This window comes from Uloborus diversus, chromosome 8, assembly GCF_026930045.1.
Source record: "Uloborus diversus isolate 005 chromosome 8, Udiv.v.3.1, whole genome shotgun sequence".
NCBI lineage: Eukaryota > Metazoa > Arthropoda > Arachnida > Araneae > Uloboridae > Uloborus > Uloborus diversus.
Genome location: NC_072738.1, coordinates 157,964,024 through 157,989,476, shown reverse-complemented (window position 1 = coordinate 157,989,476; position 25,453 = coordinate 157,964,024). Strand labels below are relative to the sequence as shown.

General features: G+C 34.7%; 1 protein-coding gene across 1 annotated transcript in view; it reads left to right on the top strand.

Annotated features, from left to right (window-relative positions):
- Positions 1-25,453, top strand: part of LOC129228703 (unconventional myosin-XV-like) — a 261,173-nt gene that overhangs the window by 142,094 nt on the left and 93,626 nt on the right. The window contains exons 34-39 of the mRNA XM_054863387.1: positions 3,039-3,146; positions 13,721-14,038; positions 15,583-15,966; positions 17,507-17,736; positions 19,955-20,673; positions 23,276-23,445. Coding sequence (XP_054719362.1) covers positions 3,039-3,146; positions 13,721-14,038; positions 15,583-15,966; positions 17,507-17,736; positions 19,955-20,673; positions 23,276-23,445 — 1,929 coding nt within the window. The remainder of the gene's footprint in view (positions 1-3,038; positions 3,147-13,720; positions 14,039-15,582; positions 15,967-17,506; positions 17,737-19,954; positions 20,674-23,275; positions 23,446-25,453) is intronic.

Below are 25,453 nucleotides of genomic sequence, written 5' to 3'. Positions count from 1 at the left end.
CCAACTATAGTCACCCATAGGTGACTCGTATGGGGGGAAAGGGGGGGGGGACTGTCTTCATCACTTTCAAAAATAAAGGGTCCTTGCCCCCTCACTTTTCCGAGTTAAAAGTTAATGATAAATTCAAAAATATAAGGTGGAATGATATGTTTCATGAAAGTATAAAATAAAAATTCCATACAAATAGACTTTCTCATCTTATTTCGTTAAAAAAAAAAAAAAAAAAAAAAAAAACTATGAATTGGAAGGGAAAAGTTTGCGGTGACCATCCGTCCCGATTTTTGAGGCCATATTCTGGATTTTTTTTTTTGGCGGGCATAGAATGTGTAAAAGATTAGTATTATTGTTAATCTTCAAAAGCTCATAAAGCAGCACTTATTTTAGTGATATTGAGGCTTCGATTTGTAAATTTCACAATGAGTGTCATGCTGCAATTCTTTTCCTTCGTTTTTTTTTAAACTTTGATTAATGAATCAATTGATTAATGAATACTTCTTTCAATTCGTCATCTAAAATAAAAATATTTAGACTAAAAATGCAGACTAAAGCATTGAAAATTTTAAAAAATACTTGGCAACTAATTTTTGTAATGAGTTTCGATGAACTTATGGAATAAAACATCCAAATTAAAAAAAAAATAACTACCACAAGTATCAAGAATTTAAAATATGTTAGACAAAATGCACTTAGTATCAAATTACCTTCAGTCGATCATTACCAAACACATATAACTAATGCGCTGGATGATAATGACATTTTAACAATTTTCATCTGACAACACGTCAAGTATGCCAATTTCGTTAAAACTTTACATGTTTTGAACAGAGGTTCGCTTAATATGAGCATAAAAAGAACAGGACTGCACTATAGTTGAAAAAGTAACTCATTATGAATAAGGGTGGTAATGGCAGCCGTAAAAAAATTTCTTACTTTCATATTAAACACAACTAATTCCAAGAACGGATGCAAGGGAGGGGTGATGGGGAAGATCGCCCCCTCGTTGAGCCAAGGTGCAGAGACTCTCCTTAGGCATATTTTCGACACTGAATTTCCCCAAACGTAATTTTAGCCGATCTTTAATAAATACGAAAAAGAAAGGTTTTTTCAGAGTTGTAGTCTTGAAAGTACAATTGCAGCACATCTGATATCACTTTAGTGATAGAGTTTGGAAACTTTGTACAGATGTTTTTCGAAGTTCTCAAAACTCAATTTTAGACAATCTTAGATGATATTAGATGGGCTTCGGGGCCTTTCCTGGAAAGTTTTTCAAACTGAAGTTCCAGAAAAGCAACTATAGGACACCTTTGATGACGTCAAGGTGAGAGATGTAGTCATATACACTCCTCCAAAATATTTTAGAAATGGAAGTTCCAAAAAAAAAAAAAAAAAATTTAAAAAAAAATGTAATTTGATACGATTTTCCAAGATGTTACCGTGCTGACGTTAGGGAATTTGAAAAAGAGTACGTATCTGAGATCAATCCCCCCCTCCTTGAATACTTTCTGGATCCATACTCGATTAATCCGGAAGCATAGAAATTTCTAAACACAAATTCTCATTTTGATAAAAACGTTGTGATAACTGCTACTAACCATGAAAATTATGAGCTTTCAGCTGCCTCTAGTGGTCATGAAAACATGTGACAGGTGTTGGATGGTTTTGACGTGAAATGCTGTGGGCAAGTTTTAATCATGACATAAAACGTATAAATGTATGCAATCAAGCAGGAAAGAAAATTTATTTTAAATCAAGACACTTGAAGTATTGTAAAAATCTATTTCAATAATATATTTTATATTATTTATTTTTTTTTTGCTCTCTTGGCAGTTGGCAGACAATGAAATACAGAAACTCGGACTAGAGACTGAATGGTCATCAAACACCGTTTATTTAATAGCAGAATAGTTTTCAGCTACATTACTTTGCATATGTGTTGAAAATGTTTTCAATGTTGGTACCTGGTAGAGTGAAGAAAAACAACGTGATTGGTCAATTTACATTCAAAATTACATTACACATATTTCGGCGTTAAAATGTTAGTTGATTGTATAAAAATATTGGTGCTTATTTTTTACTGGACAAAACATTTGCGACTTATAACAACAACAGTAATCGCAGGAAACCTGATCTTAAGGGATTCTATGTAAATAATGAGGAAAATATATCGTGTTATTTTTATTTAGTCAAGAAAGGTTGTTTTTGCTTACAGGAACAAAGAACGGGGACGGCTGAACTACAAGAGTGGTTGTATTCAGTAAATTACCGCCCAATAATGGGCGGTAATTTACTGAATATGCCATGCCTTGCCTTCAATCTATGAGTTGAACCGAACCATTGCTTCGGTCACTCGTCTGGTCTGCTCTAGTTCTATATTAATTACCAGTTTGTTAGGCACTCTTGGCTTCCTTAAGAGGTTTTCCATCTCCAGCTCAGGCACTTTCCTATGCCGGGCTGATGAGTGCTAATAAGCACGAAACTGCAGTCCTTGGCTGGAAATGACTGAGCTGGCGGTGTATTTCACGTATTTCTGCTTTAGCCCTGCTAATGGTTGGTAATTTACTGAATGCCTTGCCATCAATTTTCGAGTTGAACCGAACCATTGCTTCGGTCACTCGACTGGTCTGTGCTAATTCAATATTAGCTACCAGTTTGTTAGGCACTCTTGGCTTCCATAAGAGGTTTTCCATCTCCAGCTGCCGGGCGTGCTAATAAGCACGAAACTACAGTCCTCGGCTGGAAATGACGGAGCTGGCGGTGTATTTCATGTAAGAGTGGTTGTTTTTAAGTTTCAAACGCATAAACTGTGCAGTCACAAAATCACGGAATCGTTTGACATGCAGTAGACTGTAACGTCAATAATCGTTGTAACTTCAATAAACGCATAGTTCTCATCAACTATGTGGTAAAACAGTCTTTTGTGTTCGGTTTGGGAAGTTTTTTGATCAACTGTTTCACATATGCATTCATCACAAAAAAGTTAAAACAATTTAAATTACTAATAATCTTGAAATGGTGCTGATAATGCGTTTTCGTTTCAGCTTCAGCAAAGAGCATTTTTAGCTTCTGCAGTACAACAGAATCTTCAAATTCAGCAGCATCTGATGCAACAGAATCAAGCTTTGCAACACCTGTTGCAAAATAGTTCGGTAAGTAAATTAAGAAAGTCTGCTTATTTGGAGCAGGACCAATCTGGATTAAAGGAATTCTTCACCATCTAAAAAGTTTGTACACTTAAACGCAAAGCATACCGACATTATGCTAACAAAACGTTGCCTTAATTATCTTTATTTTTGAGGAACAAATCAGGAATAGAGATATGTATTAACGGTGAACATTAAATGCGAAAAAGTTTTTTTTCGTAATTTTTATTCATTTATTAATTATTTATTTTATTAATTTATTATTTTATTGTTCATATTCTTTTGAAGGGTCCCACCTCGGCTCTGTTTTTAGAGTTGTATAGAAGAAATTATTGTTGTCAATTCAGCAAAGAGAAAGAATTTGAAACTTAACTTTTTAATAACAACTAGTTAGATCCGCCCTTTTCTTGCGTCGTTCGCCACCCTCGTTTATAACCTGCGGTGGCTGAATGCTGCCCCTTATCCAGTCTAACTTCTTTAAGTTTAGAGGGGCGAGACAGGACGGAATGACTTTCCCTGGATGTCCTGTATCCAACGGTACTAGTATTAACCTGTTAGACAGTCACAGTCCAGAGGAAATGAGGTCACAGACACACAACACGCTCTTTCCTACTGCATTATATATATATATATATATATATATATATATATATATATATATATATATATATATATATATATATATATATATATATATATATATATATATAATATGTGTGTGTGTGTTTTTTTTTTTTTTTTTTTTTTTTTTTTTTTTTTTTTTTTGTCGCTGAAGAAAATTTCTTAAATGTTATTCCAACAGAATATTTGACCATTTATTGGTGCACATTTCCCTAAAAAAATTCCGAGTAAAAGACAAGAACGCTCTTTTTGTTATAATGGGGTTGTTTCCTTTAGTCAAAAGTAGTACTTTTTGTCACTGAAATTGATAGAATAAGCAAAACATAAAAATAAAAAATAACATGGACCCAGAAAATGCTTTCAGTTTCCCAATGGTTATTTTTTAGTTTTTTTTTTAAATGTCCAATTTTTGGAACAAGGCGTGGTCTTGTGACATGGTGAGGTCACAAATGATGCACTTGGCCGCATCTTTCTACCGCGATTCCGCGTTATGATAATCAAGAAGCGAATTAAAATTGTGCTCTACGCTTGCTATCAACCCTATCGTTGCCAATGCACGTGAGTAAAGATGCGAATTAAATATTTTGCTTTTTTATTTGTAAATGGCCACATTGAATGGTGTTTCATCATTTGTGATGTCATCGGCAGAAATATAAACAATGAAAGCGCGCCGATTTAGTAATTTTTTTAAAAATATTAAACTTAAAAAAGAAAATTAATTTGAATTTTGTCACCTTGAATTCAAATTATGTTTTTCGCAATCACGAGTGTGTGTATGTAGGCGTGTGTGTTTGTGTGTGGGGGGTATGTGTATTTGTGTGTAAGGGTATGTGTGTGTAGGCATGTGTGTTTGTGTCTGTGTGCTGGCATGAGTGTGTGGGTGGTTGTGTGTATGAATGTGTGTGTGTGGAGGCGGGGTATGTGTATGTGTTTGTGTGTGCGTGTGTGCGTGTAGTTGTGTATGTATGCGCGGGTGTGTAGGCCATGGATGCAACCTGGAGATGGCTTTCGCTGTAGGAGCAGCATCGTGAGGACCCGGTCGACGGTGACAGTGCGGAGGGTGGCGGTGGGAAAATAAAATGATAGGACGCCAAAAACAGTCAAATGAAAGCAATAAGCAATCGTGATTGCTCAACAAATTATAAAAAAAAAATTCAGATCCTATGTTTTTAAGCATGCTCTTTCAGGAAAAAAATACTTTTAAAATTTTGGAAACGACCCCATTGTTATTCCTAAAAATTCCTGATTTTTTTGTTACACATTTCTCTCACTTCTGTCTGGTCCCAATCTAATAACGACTTTGTTATTGTTAAACAGATTTCTATCAGTCATAACCCCTTACAAATAGGCTAAGTACCTGTTATTTGGCGAATTGCACGAAGTTACGCATCACTTATTACTTACATGCCGATTGTGCTTTTAGTATGATTGATTCACATAATGACATAATTATATCTGGTAATTCACGAAAGGGTTTGCTTGGCGACTTTTTGAAAGATGAATGCTGCCAAACAGCTGTGAATAGAAAAAGAAAAGATTCACAGCTGAAGAAATTGCATTTAAAATAATCTCTAGTTTTTTCGAATAAATAGAAGCAATTGTGTGCCCAAAAGCACACAACCAATAATATGTTCCAAATTTTGAACTTTAAGATTATTCGAGTAAAATGGGCTACGTCTCTGTAGGTATTAAAATAGGCAAATTATGCGAACTGTATCTTTAATGCACATATCTAATTACTCGTTTTGTATCATACTCTTTTATACTCTCTTTTTATAAATATATCCTAAGCCTTAATTGATGACGTTAGTAGTGTAAACATTTATCCAGACTCAAATTTCTAACAGATTTCCTTTGTTTATCTCAAGTGAAGTATTTTTCATTAATGAAAACAAATGCTCAATATTTAACGCCGCTTTCAGTTCGATGTTCTGTGACGTCGTTTGTGACATCGTACTGATCGTACTGTTGACTCTTATGAACGAAGCACGGTAGAAATAAAAAGAGTGTTTCAAAAAAAAATATTTTTCTTCTTTTTTTTAGAATTAGTTCAACGAGGATTACAAAATAATAAATAAATTGTTTTTTAAGTTGATGTTCAAGTGCAAATTTCGATAATGTTTTGTTTTTCTTTTTCATTATTTTTGCTATCATTCACCATTTTGGTGTGTTACTTATCTAGTAGTTCTTATAAATGATAGTAGAGATTAATAACAAGAATAACAATCGGAAGTTAAAGTGGATTATTCAATGCCTATCAGTTAAATTGTTGTTATATCAGGATTTGACGCAACGCTGGGTTATAATGATAAACTTAGAAGTGTTATTTGCGTTGCAATAATTGTTATTTTGCCTCGATATTTTTCTATGAAGAAAAACTGCCATACATTTTGCGAGGAATTTTTAGTGCTGCCATCTAGTAATGATAGTCTACTTTTGAATAAATGTCGCTTTTCAATATTGATTTTCACGATGTATACTTCTTATTTCTTCACAAAAAAAGCTAAAAATATATATTAAATCATGTTCTGAACAAAAGTTACAACACAGTTCTTTTTTTTTTTTTTAAGTTCATGTATTACCTGACAGTTAATTATATTTCAGCCCCTTCCCCCACCCTTTTTCGTTCCTCTTTTTTTATGATGCTGCCATCTGCTGTTGATTTTTTTCATTAAACATTGGGTTGACATCATAGCTTAAAGGAGGAAATTAAGAAAATTTAATCAGTTCGTGCATGTTTGAATTTTTAATATTTTACTTATTCTTTTTAGATATGACTCCTGCTGTGCTTTAAACATGTCCTCTACTTTGGAGAAAAATTGAATTTCACAATATCAATTTTCTAAACTTAAGTGACCTTTTATTAGATAACTTTTTTTAATTGCCTCATAGAATTGGGAGTAAAAATAAGCAATTATATAGATTTGCATTGTAAGAAAGTCACTACTATTTCACTTAAATTAGAGCTGGAAAAAACTTATATACCTGCACAGGATATCATCGGGTCAGGGAGATCCTGGAAATGTCAGGAAATTGTATTCAAATGAAAAAAGGTCACGAAAAGGCCAGTACAAATTATTAATTTTGGCAAAAATTGTATAAACAGACCTGGAAATGCACTATCTGTTGCATCACAAACTCCTGTAACCTGCAGTATGCAGGTTATTATGTACACTATACATCCAAACATGTTTTTATGTAGTCTTTTTTATGCGATTTTTTTGTGCTTTTTTTTTTTTTTTTTTTGAGCAATCACGATTGCTTATTGCTTTCATTTGACTGTTTTTGGCGTCCTATCATCTTATTTTCCCACGGCCACCCACCGCACAATCACCGTCGACCGGCTCCTCACGATGCTGCTCCTATAGCATCCATGTCTTACACACACGCGCATGCATACACAACTACACACATACACACACATTCACACACATTCACACACATACACCTACACACACATACACACACGCATACATACAGACACCTACACATACACTAGGGTGGAACGAAAAAAAAAAGTTTTTGATTTTCAATTTGCCGTAGTGCGGAAAAGTTGCTTTTTTATGCAAACAAGCTGTAAAAAAAATATGAAAAATATTGAAGCACGTCTCGAGGTGCCGCAAAGAGCATAAAGTTTTGCAAAATTGCAATTTTTGCTACAATTTAAATTTTTTAAATTTTTTTTCGAAATTTATCTTTATGCTTCAAATGCTATCGAAAAGCAATTTTTATTCTCAACAGGTCGCAAAATAACTTTTTTTTTTGTTGTTCGGGTTATGTCTTGAGGTGCCGCAAGAGCAAAGTAAGTTTCGCAAAAACGCACTTTTTGCCGAATGCACTGGCATCTGGGAGCTTGAGTCATTGCAGCAATGGATGTTTAAACGGGGCGGGGTTGGTCAGCAGTGATTTGTGTGAGTGGGGCCAAGCTCAGATCAGGTGTCAATTTCTTTGTCGAGTTGAGTTAGTGAGTCGCGTAAAATTTCGTTAGTTAGTAAAATATTGCATTGTTGTGATTCGCAATGGCTCAGTCTAAACAAGTGCAGACGAGACAAATGTCAGAATGTCCTATTTTTGGAATATTTAGCGATTTCAATGAAGTTTTACTACCCACTTACGAAGATGTAATGAAATGCTACTGTTTTATCAGATACGGCCTAAAAAGTGCAGCTGGAAGAGATCTTTCTGTAAGTGAAATATGACTTTTTAGTTTCCAGAACAGATTACATTTGGTCAAGAGCTTCTTTGAGACAACAGGAATAGAAGCCTAATGGATTCTTAGACGGTAAAACAAAAGAATCAAACGAATTTAAAGACAAGCTAAGTCAATAGCTGGAAACCTGTTCTAATCTTCCTGTGGTTACTTCCTTACCCATTGAAAATAACCTTCTTTTTGAGAACATACAGGACATAAATACCGATCACAAATATGTATTGGAGATGTGTTTCACTATATCAAGTTGGACTTGCTCACTAGATTTATCTTCAAGGAACCCGGGAAAACTTCCCTACTCCAGATGACTTGCATTTGCAAACCGTATATTTCGATTATACGTGGCAACTAAAAATACGACTGAAAATATCAAGACCCTGACTCAGTACATTGTTAAAGTGTAGTAAAGTATAGTTTTTTTTATATGGGCGTGGCATTTCGCTAAAATTGTTTAAAACAAATAATAATACTGAAATATATTAATAGTAATCATTATTCTTTCATACATTTTTAAGAAAGGATTCATTTCTTGTACGGATCAAGTGGGCAATGCGTATGCTCTTGTGTGGTTTAACATCAAGTTAAAACCTTCTCGTACTTAGGCTCTAAACATTTATTTGAACGTATCTTACATTCACGATATCTCTCTCATGATTTTAAGAACATTATAGACCGGGTTACATAAAGAAATGGGTATTTTGATGCAACAGAAAATCTCCATTTGGCTATGTTACGCAAAGAGCGTAGAAATGTAAGAGAACTTGGATTACGACGTGTGTTGAATGCAAGAACACAAAGTAGAGGCGGGGTTAAGAAGTTTAAAGTTCAACAAATAATTTTTGCTGCCAAAGATTACATCGATTTGATCTCAAGGGGTGAAAATGAACTAACCGAACCCCCTTGGTAAAACATTTGTCTAGTGAATCCCTCAAAGTGAAACTTGTAACCCGTAAGCGGCTCTTAAAAAGCATGATATTCAGTCGCAGGAGACGAAAAACTGACTCAAGAGTTATTTGGAAGAAAGAGTTATTTGGTACAGAAAAAAAAAAACACTTTAATGTGTCAAAGAAGTAGACACAAACATCATACAGGTTTAACCATTTATTTACAATCATTAAGAATACTTTGAATGGTAAAAATGGAATTGTTAATGTCTTTTATAGTATATTAGTGATACCCGCACGGCTTTGCCCGTTGTAGAAAAATTAAAAGGTCATTTGGTTTCCCTGTATATTTACAAATAATGTAAGAAGAATTTCTCGCCAATTGGCTTGCCCATGGTACGGTTCTACGTTATAAAAACTTGGTAATTTACTCTCCCGTCTTATAATTTCGCTCGGGTAAATGTGATTAAAATTGGAATAGAAAAGAACAAAATCGAATTTTCGAAAAATCACTTTGAGGTGCACACCCCCCGTGCTACAAACTAACTTTGTGCCAAATTTCATGAAAATCGGCAGAACGGTCTAGGCGCTATGCGCGTCACAGAGATCCAGAAAGAGATCTAGATCTCCAGACTTTCAGCTTTATTATTAGTAAAGATTATGATTTTTTTTAAACTGCATTTTTTAATTAGTATTTTTTTCCTAATGTAATGCTTAAAAAATGTATTCACTGCCATATTTTGTACCGTTACATACAGTAGGAAAGCATGAAAAGGAATTTCATTGTTAAATGGAAATTTCGGTAATTATCAAACTTTAAGCTCGTTGCGGCACCTAAAGATGTTGTAGTAAAGCAATAAAATTTCTTCTGCTTCTTTTTAACCTTAAATGACAACTTTCCCCCCTACGGCAAACCAAAAAAATTGAAAAAAAAATTTAAGGTCATTTTCGTTCCACCCTAACATACACACAGAAAAACATAAACACACACATACACACAACTACCCACACATTCATGCCTGCACACAGACGCAAACACATATGCCTACACACACATACACATACCCCCTACACACAAACACACATACCCCCACACACAAACACACACGCCTACATACACACACTCATGATTGGGAAAAACATAATTTGAATTCAAGATGTCAAAATTCAAATTAATTTTTCTTTTTTTTTTCTTTTTTTTCTTTCTTTCTTTTTTTTTTCTTTTTTTTTTCTTTTTTTTTTTTTTTTTTTTGTGCAGTACATTAAAATTTCAATCAGATTGGGAGTCCATTGACGAAATTATTTTTTAAACGAGTACGAGGTAATATCTCCAAGTGACGATATAGGCACCCCGATGGGAAAATCACTGTGACCTCTCAAAAATTTTCTTATTCGCGAAATTTTGCCCGAGTACTCGGCAAAAATTTTCACCACTTTTCGTTTAAGGATTACAATTTATAAGTTTTTGGGTTAGTTATTTTCTGTGTGAGACTTTTTTTATGCGATCCCTATTCACCGCATAACAAATATTTTTTTACTGTGTTGCGAGAACAACTTTTTAAAGCTACTCGTAAAGTTTCGAACAGTATTTTTATGCGATTTTTTTTATGCGGTCCCTATCCACCGCATAAAAACAGGTTAGGGTGTACAGTGAAACTTAAACTTCGATGAGCCGAAAACTTCGACGAGCTGAAGTGAATATTTATTACCGTTTGCCTAAATATAGAACTAATGTTATTTATTTTTGATAAGCCCGAATTGTGTCGAGTCGAAATATTCGATAATTCAAATTTTACTTCATGGCCGTTGAAAATTTTCACTTGCTAAACAAAACTCCGAAAGTCGGAATTGTCTTTTTTTACTCTCGAAATAACATGAACAAAAAGTAAGAAACCAACGCCATCGCATTGCATGAAAGTGCGTCTAAGATTAAATAAATCTTTCTAAAACCGACTATTCACAGAAAATTCGACAAATTTTTCTTCTTTTTTCTATTAAATTATTGCTTGCTTTATTTCTTTTCGAAGAAACCAAAAACCTGCACGGGGAACCGAAAACCTGAATTAGTGTCCGAAAATGGGATGGTGAAAATTAGAGGCCGGCGAATTTTTGCGGAAAGGTTTGGAGGGGGGTGGGGAGGAGCTCCACGAAAGGGTTGCTTTCTGCATTGTACAATATTCCACACAGCTGCCGATGCCTCTATGACCACCTTTTTTCTTTTTCTGTTATACAAAGCTAGTATTTGTGGTTTCTTTGATTCTGTACGTTGAAGATGGAACTAACGTAACTATGACTGATGCAAAACTTAAAATTTTAAGGTTGCCAGAAAAAGTTCTATTTAATTCTGGCATAACAAAGAAGGAAATTGCATATTGAAGTTTAGTGTGCTTCAAGTATACTTTTAACAATTTGAAAGAATTAAAAAAAAGAACCATTTCGATTGACAGTGCAAAGTTTAAACGACGATGCAAGATGAGTAGCAGATGTATTGCAAGCTTTCCTAGAATCCAGTCCGAATGTTCTGAATTTTCTTTGATGCCTTAAAAGTATCCGAAGACTATTTAATAAAGAACAAATTTATGCCTTTAGGCTCAGAAAGCAATGTTTCTTTACAGATTGTCTATATATATATATATATATATATATATATATATATATATATATATATATATATATATATATATATATATATATATATATATATATATAGATAGATAGATAGATAGTAGAAGCAAAAATTGCAATATTCTGCAAAAAAAATAAATTTTGTTCTAACTTCTGAAACCCTTAAACTCACGTAATCATATTATACATTAATTATGTCTGGTATATAATATCTTTGAAACGTTATTCTAACACTATTTTGCTTATATTATAATCTTAATAATTTTCAGTAATAGTATTTCATTTTAATCTATAGTTTTGTTTTCGCATTCTATAAGCCGAGTTTCCGACACCTCAAATGTTTTTCGCATTCCCGGAAAGTTCGAAATTTCACTATATCACCAAAAGTGCTGGGACACTTTCGAAAACTCACATTTTTACGAATGTTTCAAGAAATAAAATACCAATTATATAACCTTTGTCAAATAAAAGGTTATGCTCCAGCGGTCATTATCCAGAAAAAAAAAAAAAAGTCAAATCAGCAATGCGTTTAGGTGATCAACAACAAACTGAGAACTCAACAAAAGGTTTTGGATAATCCTATGTGACAAAAGTTACAGAGCAATTGGTCTCTTTTTCTCAAGAATTACCTAAAAATGTGAATTTTTGAAAGTGTTTCAATATTTTTAGTCATGTAGTGTACACGTTAGCTTCTGCATTGAAACTGAATGACTATGCGGGCTCTCGTGTGAATGAAGTACATATCCATAGACTTAAGGCATCATCGAGAAGAAGCCTTTAAGAGTGAATATTAAAGTTTCGGTATTGAAAAGCTTAACAGTTTTGTTTTTGCTTACGTTCAAAAAGAAACAGTAATCAGAAATTAGAATACAGAAACCCGTAAACTCAAAAATTTAGTCTGGAACTTCTTCTGGAAAACCAGACAGTCTGGAATTTCACTTCTGAAAGTGAGCAAGAAACCTGCTACAGTAAAACCTGTAAAGTTGACCACCTTTGTAAGTTGACCACTTGTCTAAGTTGACCGCTTTTGTCAGGAACGGAATTAGTCCTATCTTATATAATGAAGGAAAACCTCTGTAACTTGACCACCTCTCTCTCTTGACCACCTGTCTATCTTAACCACTAATATACACCAGCTTTGGTTTGGAGTATTGTAAAAAACTCTTTGTAAGTTGACCACTAGGTAAAAAGCATTAGATTGTACTAAAGGTTTCATCAGTTATGCCTCAAATAAATAACCAGACATTTTAGAAAATCCTATGAATATTTATGTTTCCATCGAAAAACATTGTGCTGATGTTATGTCCCAGAAAATGCGCCAAACTTCAATAAGGAGTTATTTTGTTGAAAAGTAGATCACCATGGTTACAAATGTTCAAGAAAAAATCAAATGAAGAATTTGAGTAACTTTTGACTTATGAATTGTTAAGAATTGTTAATATCAAGTAAGTTGTTTTTCATTAGTAATGAGGCTTTTTTTTTTTTTTTTTTTTTTGATCGATTCACAGAAATTTTAAATTTGTATGATACTTTACGAGTCATTCTGGTAAATAATCTCTAAAAACATTTAAACAACATTTTTTCTTATTGTTTTAAAGTAATGTTAAACAATGAAAGTGAGTTTAAAGTATTCCAATTAGTTAAAAATGAATGCATGGGACAAGAAATGACAAAAAAAAAAAAAAATGTTTTCATTACTACCTTCTATAAGTTGACCACCAAAGTGCTGCACCGCAAGTGCTCAACTTACACAGGTTTTACTGTAGTACGAAATTCTTTTCCTTGTTTTCTGTAGTTCGTGAAAAGTTGTTTCCTATATGCTCAAAAAGAACTGAAGACTAAAATTGAAAAACGCATAAGGGCCAAAAAAAAAACAAAATTTTTTTTTTTTTTTTGTTTTTTCTCTAGTCAAAATGAAGTAAATGCCAAGCATTTCACTGTGGTGAACGATTTATGTTCCTAATCCCTTCTAAAAGCAGTCAAAATAACGTTGTTAGGGTCCGCCAGTAGAGCAAGTGTTAGCTCCCGTGCGGTGGAAAACGCATTAAGTGCCATAGAAGGTTTTGAAGGTTACTATCTTGGTTGGTCCAAGTTCTAATGCAAAAGAATGGAAAACGCAGTAAGTGCCACAACCCACCTGGAATCTTATGTTTGATGCCCTGTAAAATTTGTTACTTGACACTTACTGCGTTTTCCATTTTTAGTCTTCAACTAACTCCTTCTGAAACTTCAATTTTCAGATGAGTCCTGCCTCTCCGGCACCAGTCGGACCCTCGCTTCTTGCCGAGGCACCATCTCTTCAATTCGGCGGTGCTATGTCGCCACCTCTGGCACCCCTTCCACCCATCATCACTTCCAGCAGCCTCCCGACCTCCTTGCTTCAGACGACCCAAAGTCTGGGCGGCCAAGACTTCTCAAGCCTTTCCTTCCAGCAAGCATCCATTTTCTCCCCTCACAAGGATGATCCCGTGCTACCATCGCTGACTTTGAAAGGAGGACCAAGGCCACCTTCTCCGATTCAGAAGACCATATTTCCCAAGCCCAATCTTCCTCATGAGGTAAATACAACCTTTTGATATTCACTCTTTTCTGCTGTTTTGAATGTAAACATTTAGCAAAATGGTTTAGAGATTTGGGGGGCGGGGGGGGGGGCATTCTATAGATAGGGCAGGGAAATGACAATTTTGTGAACAATACTATTTTCCTATGAGTTAAGGTGCCATTTTAAAAAGAAGATATTGATTCATTTGCAAGTCCATCAGTAAAAATGAAAGATTTTTCATTGAAGTCGTCACTACTTTATTAAATACTTCGCAAAACTCTGATCCCACTAAAAAAGATAGAATGGTTAAGATTACTTTAAAATAGGTTTTTATTTACAAACATATTTCTGAGATCGTTGCATATATCGTTTAGGAGTCAAAGTTCTTGTTTGTCATTTATTCTTATGTGTTTAAAGGCTCATACATAGGAGTGTGACAGAAGAGTTAATTTCACAAAACTTCACATTTTTATTACTGGATTCTATAAAAAAAGGGGGGGGGGCAGCTTTCAAATTTCTCAAACACGCGCAATTGTATGGTGATTGCGCATCGGTCAAACCGTTATTAACGCAACACTATGACCGTGCATGGGATTACACTTTCGTCATGTCCTGATTCCAGCAACTGTCAACATTAGGTTATAAGCCAATTTGAGGAAACACATTTGCTAAAGAATTATTATTTTTAGGAAGGCATCGTCAACTTCAACCCACATCATGTACATCAATTATGCAGACAAAATTATACTTAACATACATATATCTACTACATAGTTACGCTTTTCCGTGATATTTTGACAAACTAACGTGGTTGTTGCTCTCAATAACATTTTCTAGTTAAAAACGGTCATAATTGCATTACTACTCACCAGGGTGGTTCTAAAAAATCAATTCTTTTTTCATTTTGGAATCGCACTACCTCTCAAAAGTTGTAGTTTTGTATCCTTAATTATGGAAAAATATTTTAAAAAGTTCTAAGTTGACATCTTCAGTTAGCGCATCAGGCTGAAAGTTTGAAAAAATATGTTAAAAATTGCAATTTTCAGAAAATAATAAAATTAGTTTGTTTGTATTATTTTGTAATGCAATAGCCATTTATTGTCAGTATATTGCGTAGCTTTAACCTAAAAAATGTTTTATAGCTTTTAAATAAGATCTTTAGTTCGCGCATACGCCGTAGGTTGGGCAGGAGATTTTAGCTCAATTCAGGCGTATACGCAAACGAAAGATCGTATGTAAAAGTTATAAAATATTTTTTAAGGTTCAAACTACGATATATACAAATAATTTATGGCTGTTGGGTGCCTTACAAAGATATAAAAAATTAATTTTATTATTTTTTGAAAAATACAATTTTAAGCATATATTTTCAAACTTTCAGCCTTATGCACGAACTGAAGATGTCAACTTAATTTTTTTAAATATTTTTCCCTAATTAAGGATACCAAACTACAACTTTTGAGAGGTAACGCAATTCCGAAATAAAACAATCGGTTTTTTTGAACCACCCTACTATTCACACCCATTTTTTTAAATATTAATTTAGTTGCATTCTATTAGGTTTTTAGTGATGTTTTAAGTGAACTGCGGAGCAAAGCCGGTGGCTACGAGGGAGCTCCACCACCAGCTCCACGCTCACAAAGGATGGTTGGCGCTCCTCCACCACCTCCACCGCCTCCTCCTCCGCCGCCACCACCTCCTCCACCAATGTCTCCGGACAGTCAGGCCCGCTACCAGGACGTCTACGGCCGAGCCAAGACGGTCCGCATCGGCAAGTGGCGGTGGCCCCCTCCTCGAGATGACGGTTCAGCACCACCTGTTAGCTTTTTGGAGTTCAAGCATCAAGCAAAACAAAAGAAAGGTGAAAGGGGTCCTGAGGACGATGGGATGGAAAACGGAGGACTGTCTACAAGCTTGTTGGATGTGTCGACCTCTGTCAATCAGGTGAAACATTTGTTCTCGCTTTCCTCTCATTTCCCATGCATTCTTTTATTTTCAGAACTGTTTAGGTCTTCCTCCGTTTACACTTCATTTATTTTCTGCAATTACTATTGTTATCGTAATTCACTTTTCCCTTCGCTTAATTTAATCTTTTCATCGTTCTTAATTCGTGATTTTGTTGCTTCATCTTGAACTCGTGTTTTCTTTTCCACGTTTCTTTCTGTTCTTTTCGAGTGGTGAATGTTTGCCATTTACATTTTGGTGTTCTATAAAAAGCTTTTAACCATCTTCATTGCCTTAAACGCTATTTCTTCAGCGAGTTTGATATTTTGGTTTTTAGTTGCTGTCCATCACCTTAATTGTTCTTTCTGAAAGTATAATGAAAAAAGAACTTGAGTTATTGCTCGATTGATTCGTTACAACAAGTGGTTTTTTTTCTGGGGGGGGGGATACTCAGAAAAACATCAAATGACATTTATATCCAACCTAACTGGCTGACATATCATTTTACTAAAAGTGAGGACTGAAGGAAAAATGAGAAAATAAATCAATAAAATGAGTGAATGAACGAAAAAAAATCTTTCTGAATTGTGGAACGGGAGGTACAGAGATGGTCAGTTGCTCCTCTTGTGCGTTCGGAGAAGTTATTAGCTGCAGCAAAATGATTAAATAAGTTCTTTTCCTGGTAAAGTAAATTACCAATAAGCTTGCAAATTTTTTTGATCTTCAATTTTTTTACCCTCTGCTAACAACTAAAATGAAATTGTCAAAACATCAAAAAGAAAATTTGTCTAGAACGGAGTGAACCTAATTTACCGTGTACGAACATCGAACTTGTAAATTTAGTTATCTCTTCCCCTTTCTCTCCTTAGCCTAAATTCTAAATGATTTCGATATAACTTAACATCCAAACAAATAACTCTCTTTAAATGGAAAATGAAACTATTACCTGTTGCGTAAAGGATATGAAGTTCATTCTCCTAAGCCTGCTAGGTATTTTATTTTTGTTTCTATCTATGTTTTTACTCGGGGAATTTTTAGAGTCATGCTGTTTTTAATAAGTAGATAAAACGCTTAACTTTATGTCGTCTAATTTCTCTCTGTATCCCAACTTTATAGGTAAAAGAAATGATTAGGCAGAGTAGAAATTTTTTTTATGTAGTATTATTAAAAAGCTGTTAGTTTCAAGCAATGTATAAGTATGTAATTCCTGCTCTCGTATTTTGCCATTAAAAAAAGCAAAATTTTTTTAACTTTTGTTGTTTTGCTGAGTAAAAAATATTAACATCATTTAGATGACAGATACACTGTTTAATATTCATTAAATCGAAAAAGTTTCCAGCACAAGGAAACCTTTTTATTACATTAGTTAATGCTTCGGACTTTGCCTCACACGAAGATTGAATGAGATGCAACTTCGCCAACAAGCTCATTAATTTAACTCGTTTTATTATTATTGCTATCAATTTTTTATTGTGTTATTATACCCCTCCCCCTATCCCTTATTCTTTGATTTTTATTTATTTTATGTACTTATCCTTAGACATCTCCAAACAGTCAACAACAGCAATCAATCCAGGAGAGGTTAAAGAAAAGCCGCAGCCTTGAAGAATTAAAGGAAGAAGATTCAGACATCACTCGAGCTTTCGAAGGCAACGATAAGCCATTGCCCGGTAGTATCGGCAAGTTGCGGATCAAGTCAGAATTGCGAGCTAAGCTTGAGCAACTTACCATGGATCACAGTGTCCGTTCCTCCAACAAGAAAGAGCCCAGGTTTGTAGTCATTGGTTCAAATTAGCAATGTGTCTTGTTGCATGATCATGTTTGAAGTGTTTAGGAACTTAGTAAAATCGGGTGATTATTTATCGGGTTTAAACCGTGGGCTCGCTACAAGCAGGGTCGGATTACCAAATAGGCTGCTTAGGCGGTTTCCTACAGGCCCCAAGGTTTTAAAGGGGTCCCGAGTAATCCTAGAGTTGAAAAATTTTATCTTTTCTAAATTCTTACAAATAAAACTTAAGACCTCAATTGTTTTTTTTTTTCCACACTTTCCTTCCATCTCTCTTTATTCATTGTTATTACTGCTGAAAGGCTTAACACCCCAGAATCCTCTTTCTGAGCATACATAAGGTTATTCCACTGATTTGTGGGCTCATATTTCATCATTGATCCCCCTATTTTAGGTATTTAAACTATTATTATTAAATGCTTATGTAAGGGGGCTCCATCACTTTCAATGCCTATAGGGCTCCAAATCCTTAACCCGGCCCTGACTATAAGAGAAGTTGGTTCCAAAGAAGGTTTAAATTTTTGAACTTTAATACAATAAAGCAATATACCTGTATGATGTATGAATCTTTATGCCACCAACTTCCACTGCTGAAATATTATGAAACATACTGCGGGACAGTAGAAAAAAAAAAGTTTTCAGTTTACGGTTCAGGTATGGCAAGTGTGTCTTCTTCAGGTGTGTGGGGGGGGGGGGTAATGAGAGTGTACCATTGAAATTTTGAGGTAGGATGTTTTATAGTGGTATTTATCTCATTTTATGGAGGGAGTATCTCGTTCTTGGTCCGGGGGAAGGGGTGGCATTGGATCGGGATGCGCAGTCGTCGTTTTGTTTGGGGGGGGGGACAGACCCTGAAGTCTGATACAATAGTATTTAATCTCCAATTCATTTTCGATTCCGGTATTTCCGGTTCACAAGCTGTTCCACTGCTCCTTCATTGGTTTGTAAAATTGTGACACTTATTCTAATGTGTTCAAAGCTTCAGTAATACTAACAGAAAATTTCGATGTCAAAATTTTCATCTGTGTGGCTGATTTTGTGACAATGTTTTATTTCATGATTGCTTACCAAAGTGCAGTTTTAAAGACATATCTTGATGAACCGCTATATTTCGTGGCTTAAACTTGAATAGACTTAGGAAACGGTCAAAGGGAGAATGAGAGCTAAGCCCATCCGTTTTTGTTTCAACTACTAGTTTGGGAAGAGGATGATAAAGCACTTGTCACTTTCTTTCAACTTAATTTCTTAGAATTTCACTTGAAAAAAAGAGGAAATACAACATGAAATTGCGGATAAAATAATGGGAAAACTAAGGTTTTTATGTGGCGTCAAAAAGGAAGTGATTTTAACATTGCTGTAATATAAATCTGGTGATCCAGTGATTCATTGAGATGTACCCTATTTGTTTTAAAAGCTGTCAAAGACCTAAGGCAAAAGACCTACCAATACAAAGGGGTAGGTCTAGGGGATTAGACCCTGCAAAGACCTAAGCTATAAGGCAAAAATGATAGTTTTCAGAAGCTGCTGATCTTGGGATTGAAAAGCATCCACAAAAGAAAGACTGTCTTTTTATTTGTGTGTTTCAACAACCTAGAAAAAGAGGTAATACTTCGCGTATGATACAATGGTAAAATTTTTGTTATTGTTTCGAAGAGAAACGAAATTAGGCTTCGAACGGTAAATTTAAGCTTCAAAAGGAAATCCTTATTGCTTCAAAGAAATCTCCATGCTTGACAAATATTATAGTGCTGTGTATTTCGAATCAAATTAAATTTAAAATAAGTTAGTGAAATAAATTAAAAAATAGCTTCTTTTTAGGAAATATCCACAAAATATGAATTTTTCGGAAAGATTTCTTGAAATAAGAATAATGGAAATATCCTCCTGCAACTAAAACATTGAGGAATGGGAAACATGTGTGAAGAAGAACTAAGGTATAAATGTAAACAATAAAGAAACATATTTGGAACTGTGCATGTGCTCTGAAAGTTATGAGAATAATATTAAAATTTTTTAAATTAAAGTCTCTATCGTCAATAAAGTAATGAGCAAACTGTCAAAAGTACAATCACGGGTTGTACATTTTGGTAAATGATTTTAATTATTGTACATTGGGGATTTTCACATAAAACTAAAAGCAACCATTTACTGACGATTCATTTCTGCCATTTAATTTAATCGTGAAACAATTGATCTTTCCAGGGCAAAGGTATTCCCAATCATTGATGATTCTCAGCAAGACAATCTTGGTGTGAAAAAACTCTGTGAAAGCCGGAAGACTCTTCTAGAACAAAAACTACGGGGTAGTGGGGACTATATGGATGGTCCATCTGCACCAAGAAGTAGATCAGAACGTTATCAAGAGCTGCCTTACGATCCTGAATTACCCCCAACAGCCGATTACGGAAGGACTCGAAATGGCAACGAGACACAACAATTCGTTGTCGAGAATCTCGTAAAATCTCAGGTGCAAAGAATGGAACGAGCCAGTCGGGAAATTCGAGAGCTTCGAGAAGAACTCGGCCACCCCATGAGTGCTGTTTTGCCTTCAAGGGCGAGTTCTCAACAAGAATATCTTTCTGGAGGACCTTCTTCCAAATATTTCCATTCTTCTCTCATGAATGACCATTCCAGTCAAAATTCTAGTAGGAGCCTCATGTACGAAGAGAGCTTGGCCAGTTCTTCTAGAGCTGGGTACCGTGACGATCTAAGGATGTACCAAAGTGGTATTAGGGGCCATCATCCTCCGCCACCTGTTGGACCGGTTGGAAGTCGTCTGCATCATCATCCTCCCTCGGTGACAGCAAGTTCGAGTTACTACGCACCTAGTACCATAGTAGTACCAAAGCATCGAGAGCCACCAGCCCCAATTTCACCACAGAAAATGCTGCTTGATAGGCTGTCAGCAGACAAAATTGAATGTAAGCTGGAGATATACTATCATTAATTTTTTTTCATTTATCAGATTGGTAGTCAGTTATAGAACATAGCTATTGAACTGTATTATATCGTCGCCTCAGAGCAACAGTAAGACATCTAATCCCAGGAATAACACTAGGATATCCTACTGTTGCTCTGAGCAGACGATAAATGCGTTTAAAAACCTTTTTTTTTTTTGAGCATAAATTTATCTTTTATGAGGGGTTCAGGGCCGTATAAAAGGGGGTCTTAGGGGTAACCCCCCCCCCGAAAAGTTCGGTTTACGATTTAAATGTTCGTTTATATTTCAAAATTTCCAAAAAATATTGTTCCAAAACTCAAATGTCTTTCATATGTGTCTTAATTGCATAAAACGCTTTCATAATAGATAACCCGACGACTTGAACATTAGCACAAATACGCAAAGCTCCGCATGAAAGATTTTAAACATTCACCGAAATTATTTTCTGGTTGCGGCCCTGAGGGGTGTTATAGTTTATTTTGATTATTTCCAAAAAAAACCAGTGGAGTGGATATTGTTACTATCTTTTTTTACCATTTTGTGTGCAAATGTCTTAAAATTTATGCTCCAATTTCTGTCTTATTTTGGAAAAGAATCACAAATAATTCGGCTTTGTTCCCCCCCCCCCCCCCAAAAAAAAAAGGGGCACTTTGTTTCAGACAAAGTGTACATTAACTTATGACAAAAAAAAAATGGTGATTTTCTTTGTTACTAGAGACATAGTCGCAATATTGGACATGGGGGGGGGGGGGATTCTTAATTTTTAAGAGCCTCAAAACTACTAAAATTGTAGTAGTCTTACTTAAGAAAACTTTACCTTAATTTTCTTTCATTTTCTTAAGTTTTCTTCTTTATTTATTTACCTTTTTTACGTGTACTTAAATGTGGGATACTCTGCCTTCCAACAAGTATTTTGAACGAGTGGTAAAACACCCCAACACCCCTGAAATGGTTGTTTTCCATTAATGTTTATGTTTATAAGGTTTGACTTCAGAGGACCCCACAAAAAATGTTTATTTCGGGTCACCCGCTGTATTAATCAGGCTCTGAAAAATACTGTATACAAAGATCCAGCTCATCACAAATCGCAAGAAGCGAATATATGCAAGCCAAGGACTTGCAAATTGACCTTAACTTGTTGAAGCGTTATTACTAAACTTGTCAAACTTTTACTGCATTTGGTGAATTTTCCTTCAAGTTACTAGACTGCAGGCTGACAAAAGGGTAAATATGCCAGAAGCAATCCTTGTTTAAGAATGCTACACTTGATTTAGAAGTGCGCAAAATGGAGCTAAAACTGCACATTTTGGTTAGAACAGCAACATTTATTTTAAAAAGTAGAGCTGTTAGAGAAAAACTAATTTCATATTTCGATTCAGAGTCCCAAGCATATCTAAAATCAGTTCTCAAACTCTGGGCACCAAAGAAAATTTTTTTTTTGTTGGCCTCTGTTAGTCTCTTATTTCTTGAGAAATCCTTAAAAAATCGAATTTTTGAAAGTGTCCCAATACTTTTGGTCATGTAGTGTACATGCAGCAATAAGGTCTGTGAAGTTTAATAGATTAAAAGTGGCAGCAGTGGGGTTGTAAAACATTTAAAGATTAAAAATATGGCAATGTAACTAGTGAACGCGCAGTCGATAGAAATGTACAGGGTGTCCTGAAAAAGACTGACTGTTTTCAAAAATTTATAACAGGAGAACGGTTAATGATAAAAAAACAAATTCTTGCAGAACATTCATGTGGTGGGCGCTTAATGTTTTCTCTCAGAATTCCAAATTTTAGTTCAAAAATGTTTCAATAGATGGCGCTGCACATAGTAAGCCTTTAAGTCAAAAAAGAAGAATTGAAATTCACCGAGTTTCCCTCTGATTGCGACATGGGATTTCAGCCGACGATTGTTTGAAAATATTGTTTTCTTATTTTCATTATTTTCAAAAAATTATGATTTAGTTTTCTATCTTTTTTATTTTGATTTATGAGCTTACTATCTGCAGCGCCATCTATTGGAAAATATTTCAACTAAAATTTGGAACTCAGGGATAAAAAATTTACGGCCCACCACATGAATTTTCTGCAAGAATTATTTTTATCATTTTCCTGTTATAAATTTTTGAAAACAGTCAGTCTTTTTTAGGACACCGTGTATATGAGAAGTTAGCATCCGGCATTGTAAGACTTGTTCGAAGTAAAATTGAAGAGTTTGATTTTGTAGGTAGGAGCTATTGATTTTATTTAAACATATTTTCTGTTGAACCTGGGGTTCAGAATTGTGTATGCACAACTAAAAAAGCTCTTTAATTTTCATAACGTTCGACGGAAGTTATATTTTAAAAATAAGAAAGATTTCGACGAAATTTTGGTTGTTATAACAAGGTCACTGACATATTCATTTGCTGTTGAAAAAAGTTCTCACTTAAGCTTCTTGTTTTCAACTATCACGGTTTCTGACAAACATTGTTCACCACTGCAACTAATCTTCAGTTCAGTTCAAAAGCACGTTTTTTGTAGATTTAAGTTTTAGTTATACGATCTCTTGTTAACAACTTCAACAACCTAATGATTTTTAAATTCCTTCCCTAGTTGAAGAAAGTTCAGAATTTTTGAAGCCAATTGACACAGCACCTCCAACAGTGATGGACACTCCAGAGCAGAGGACTTTGGAGAGCATCAAAACCAAACTTTTCCCTCCAAGCACCACCTCTTCATTTTGTTATACTAAAGTGTCATGGCAGCTTAGGGTCAGAAAAGAGGTAATTCTAGTTTGTATTTTCTAATCATGAGTACTTCTTAAATTTTCTAACAATTCTCTAATGCCTGTTAAAGGATGTAAGGACCTTTTAACCTTCAAAAGTTTCAATTTTATGGAAAAAAATAGGTTATGCATTATTTAATTCTGAAAAATTTAATACCTTATTTATTACCATACGCAAAAATTGTTTCGAGTTGTCGTTAAAAAACGTTAACTCTACCAATGGAATTTGTTAAAAGCAGCTGATTAAACCTCTTTTTCTCAGAAATCTGTTTGTCGTTTTGTACGCATATCTCAAAATTTTTTTTTTACATCTTTTCAAAAAAAACTTTTTATAAATGTTTGTTTAGCCTGTCTTAATGACCTGAACCTCAATTTTAGTTGAAAACCAAAATTTTGTTTTTCAAAAAAAAAAAAAAATCTCCAAATTTTTTTTTTTTTTTTTTTTTTTCAATTTTCATTTCAAAAAATAAATAATTAAATTCAGATTTCGGTTCTGAAAGTATATGGCAATGCATAAAAAATATTAGAATCATACACATCTTTTACACTAAGAGAGACTGAGTGCCGTAACATGCTAGTTTTCCAAATTTGAGAAAAATCTAAACTGTACTGTAATTTTTTCCTAAAGTAAAGTTTTGCTGTTTAAATATATGTTACTAGCGGCCTGTCCCGACCTTGTTTGGGTTAAAAAACTGTATCTTAAACAAATATTGTTCAGGCACACATTAATTAAAAATTCAATAGTAAGCATCATTTTTGTTTCCTTTTTATCAGGTTTGAAATAAATAGATTTACACATTTCTTTATCAAAAGAGACTAACATGTAATTCCAGCTGAACGATACAATTTTCCCATATGTAACGTTACACTACGTGTCGTATAGTTGTACGTTCGAGCTTCAGATTTGATGATGGTGATGGCGTAAGAAATTTTAATTGGATTTTGCAATTACTTAAATTAGAAAAAAGAGTATACAAGGACCATAGGAGTGCAAGAAATATGAGCCAATTGATCTGCTGCTGGTGCTGTAAGAACTATACTCTAAATCATATTATTCTGTAGTGAATTTAATTGGGGTCCAATTCAATTGCATAGATTAGGCAAATTCAAGTTGCGCATTAAAATTATTGGGATATCACCTTGAATTCTAAAAGCATGAAAAGAAGTCCCGAGGAGTGAAGGGAATTAAAGAATTCATGTGGATGATGCACAGCGTTGTTGGCAAAAACTATAGCCCTCTCGCACATCTGCGAAAAATGTGTTTGACAAAGAGTCTTGGTTTCAGAATAAACAATCAGGATTCATTTAGAGATAATTTCTCAACTCATCTATTTTGATAAGATATCCCTTTCCAGGCAGTTTCCCGTTACTTACTTTTAATTAAGGAGAACTATAATAATGGTTACCACTATCTCATAAACGGGCTCTTATAGTTGTTCTTAATATACAGGGGTTGTAAAGCGCTCCCAAAAGAAGACGATTTTAATCAGGCTTGAGGTACGTCTCCACGCGTTCCTCTAGGGTACCACACAAAGAGTTTGATGAAAGTCACCGTTAAATACGGAGGTGACAGCCCTCATAATTTTGTTTCAACCTCTTTGGCCTTTTAAAGTGCTATCTATGCCTTTTATAGCCGAACAGTGACTCATTGGAGACAGGGGCGGATCCAGAAATATTTGTAAGGGGGGGTCAAGTTACAATGGCCTGCGTGATATCTGCTACGTAAAAAAGCTTCTCTTAAGCAGCGGTGCCCCCCCCCCCCCGATGAGAGGAAAACCCATTCAAATATCCCCTCTTTACAATTTTTCAATGGTTAAGCTCATTAGAGATGATTGTGCTTTTAAAAATGAACAAAAATCTGAAAATAGCAGTAGCTTATTCAAACGAACCCAGTCAATCCTTTGAACTGTGACGTGCTGAGAAGAAATACCTTACGGAACGAAGCAAAAAACAGGTTAACATTGATTCCATGTACTATTTTTTCGAATCTAAAAATTTGAAGATTG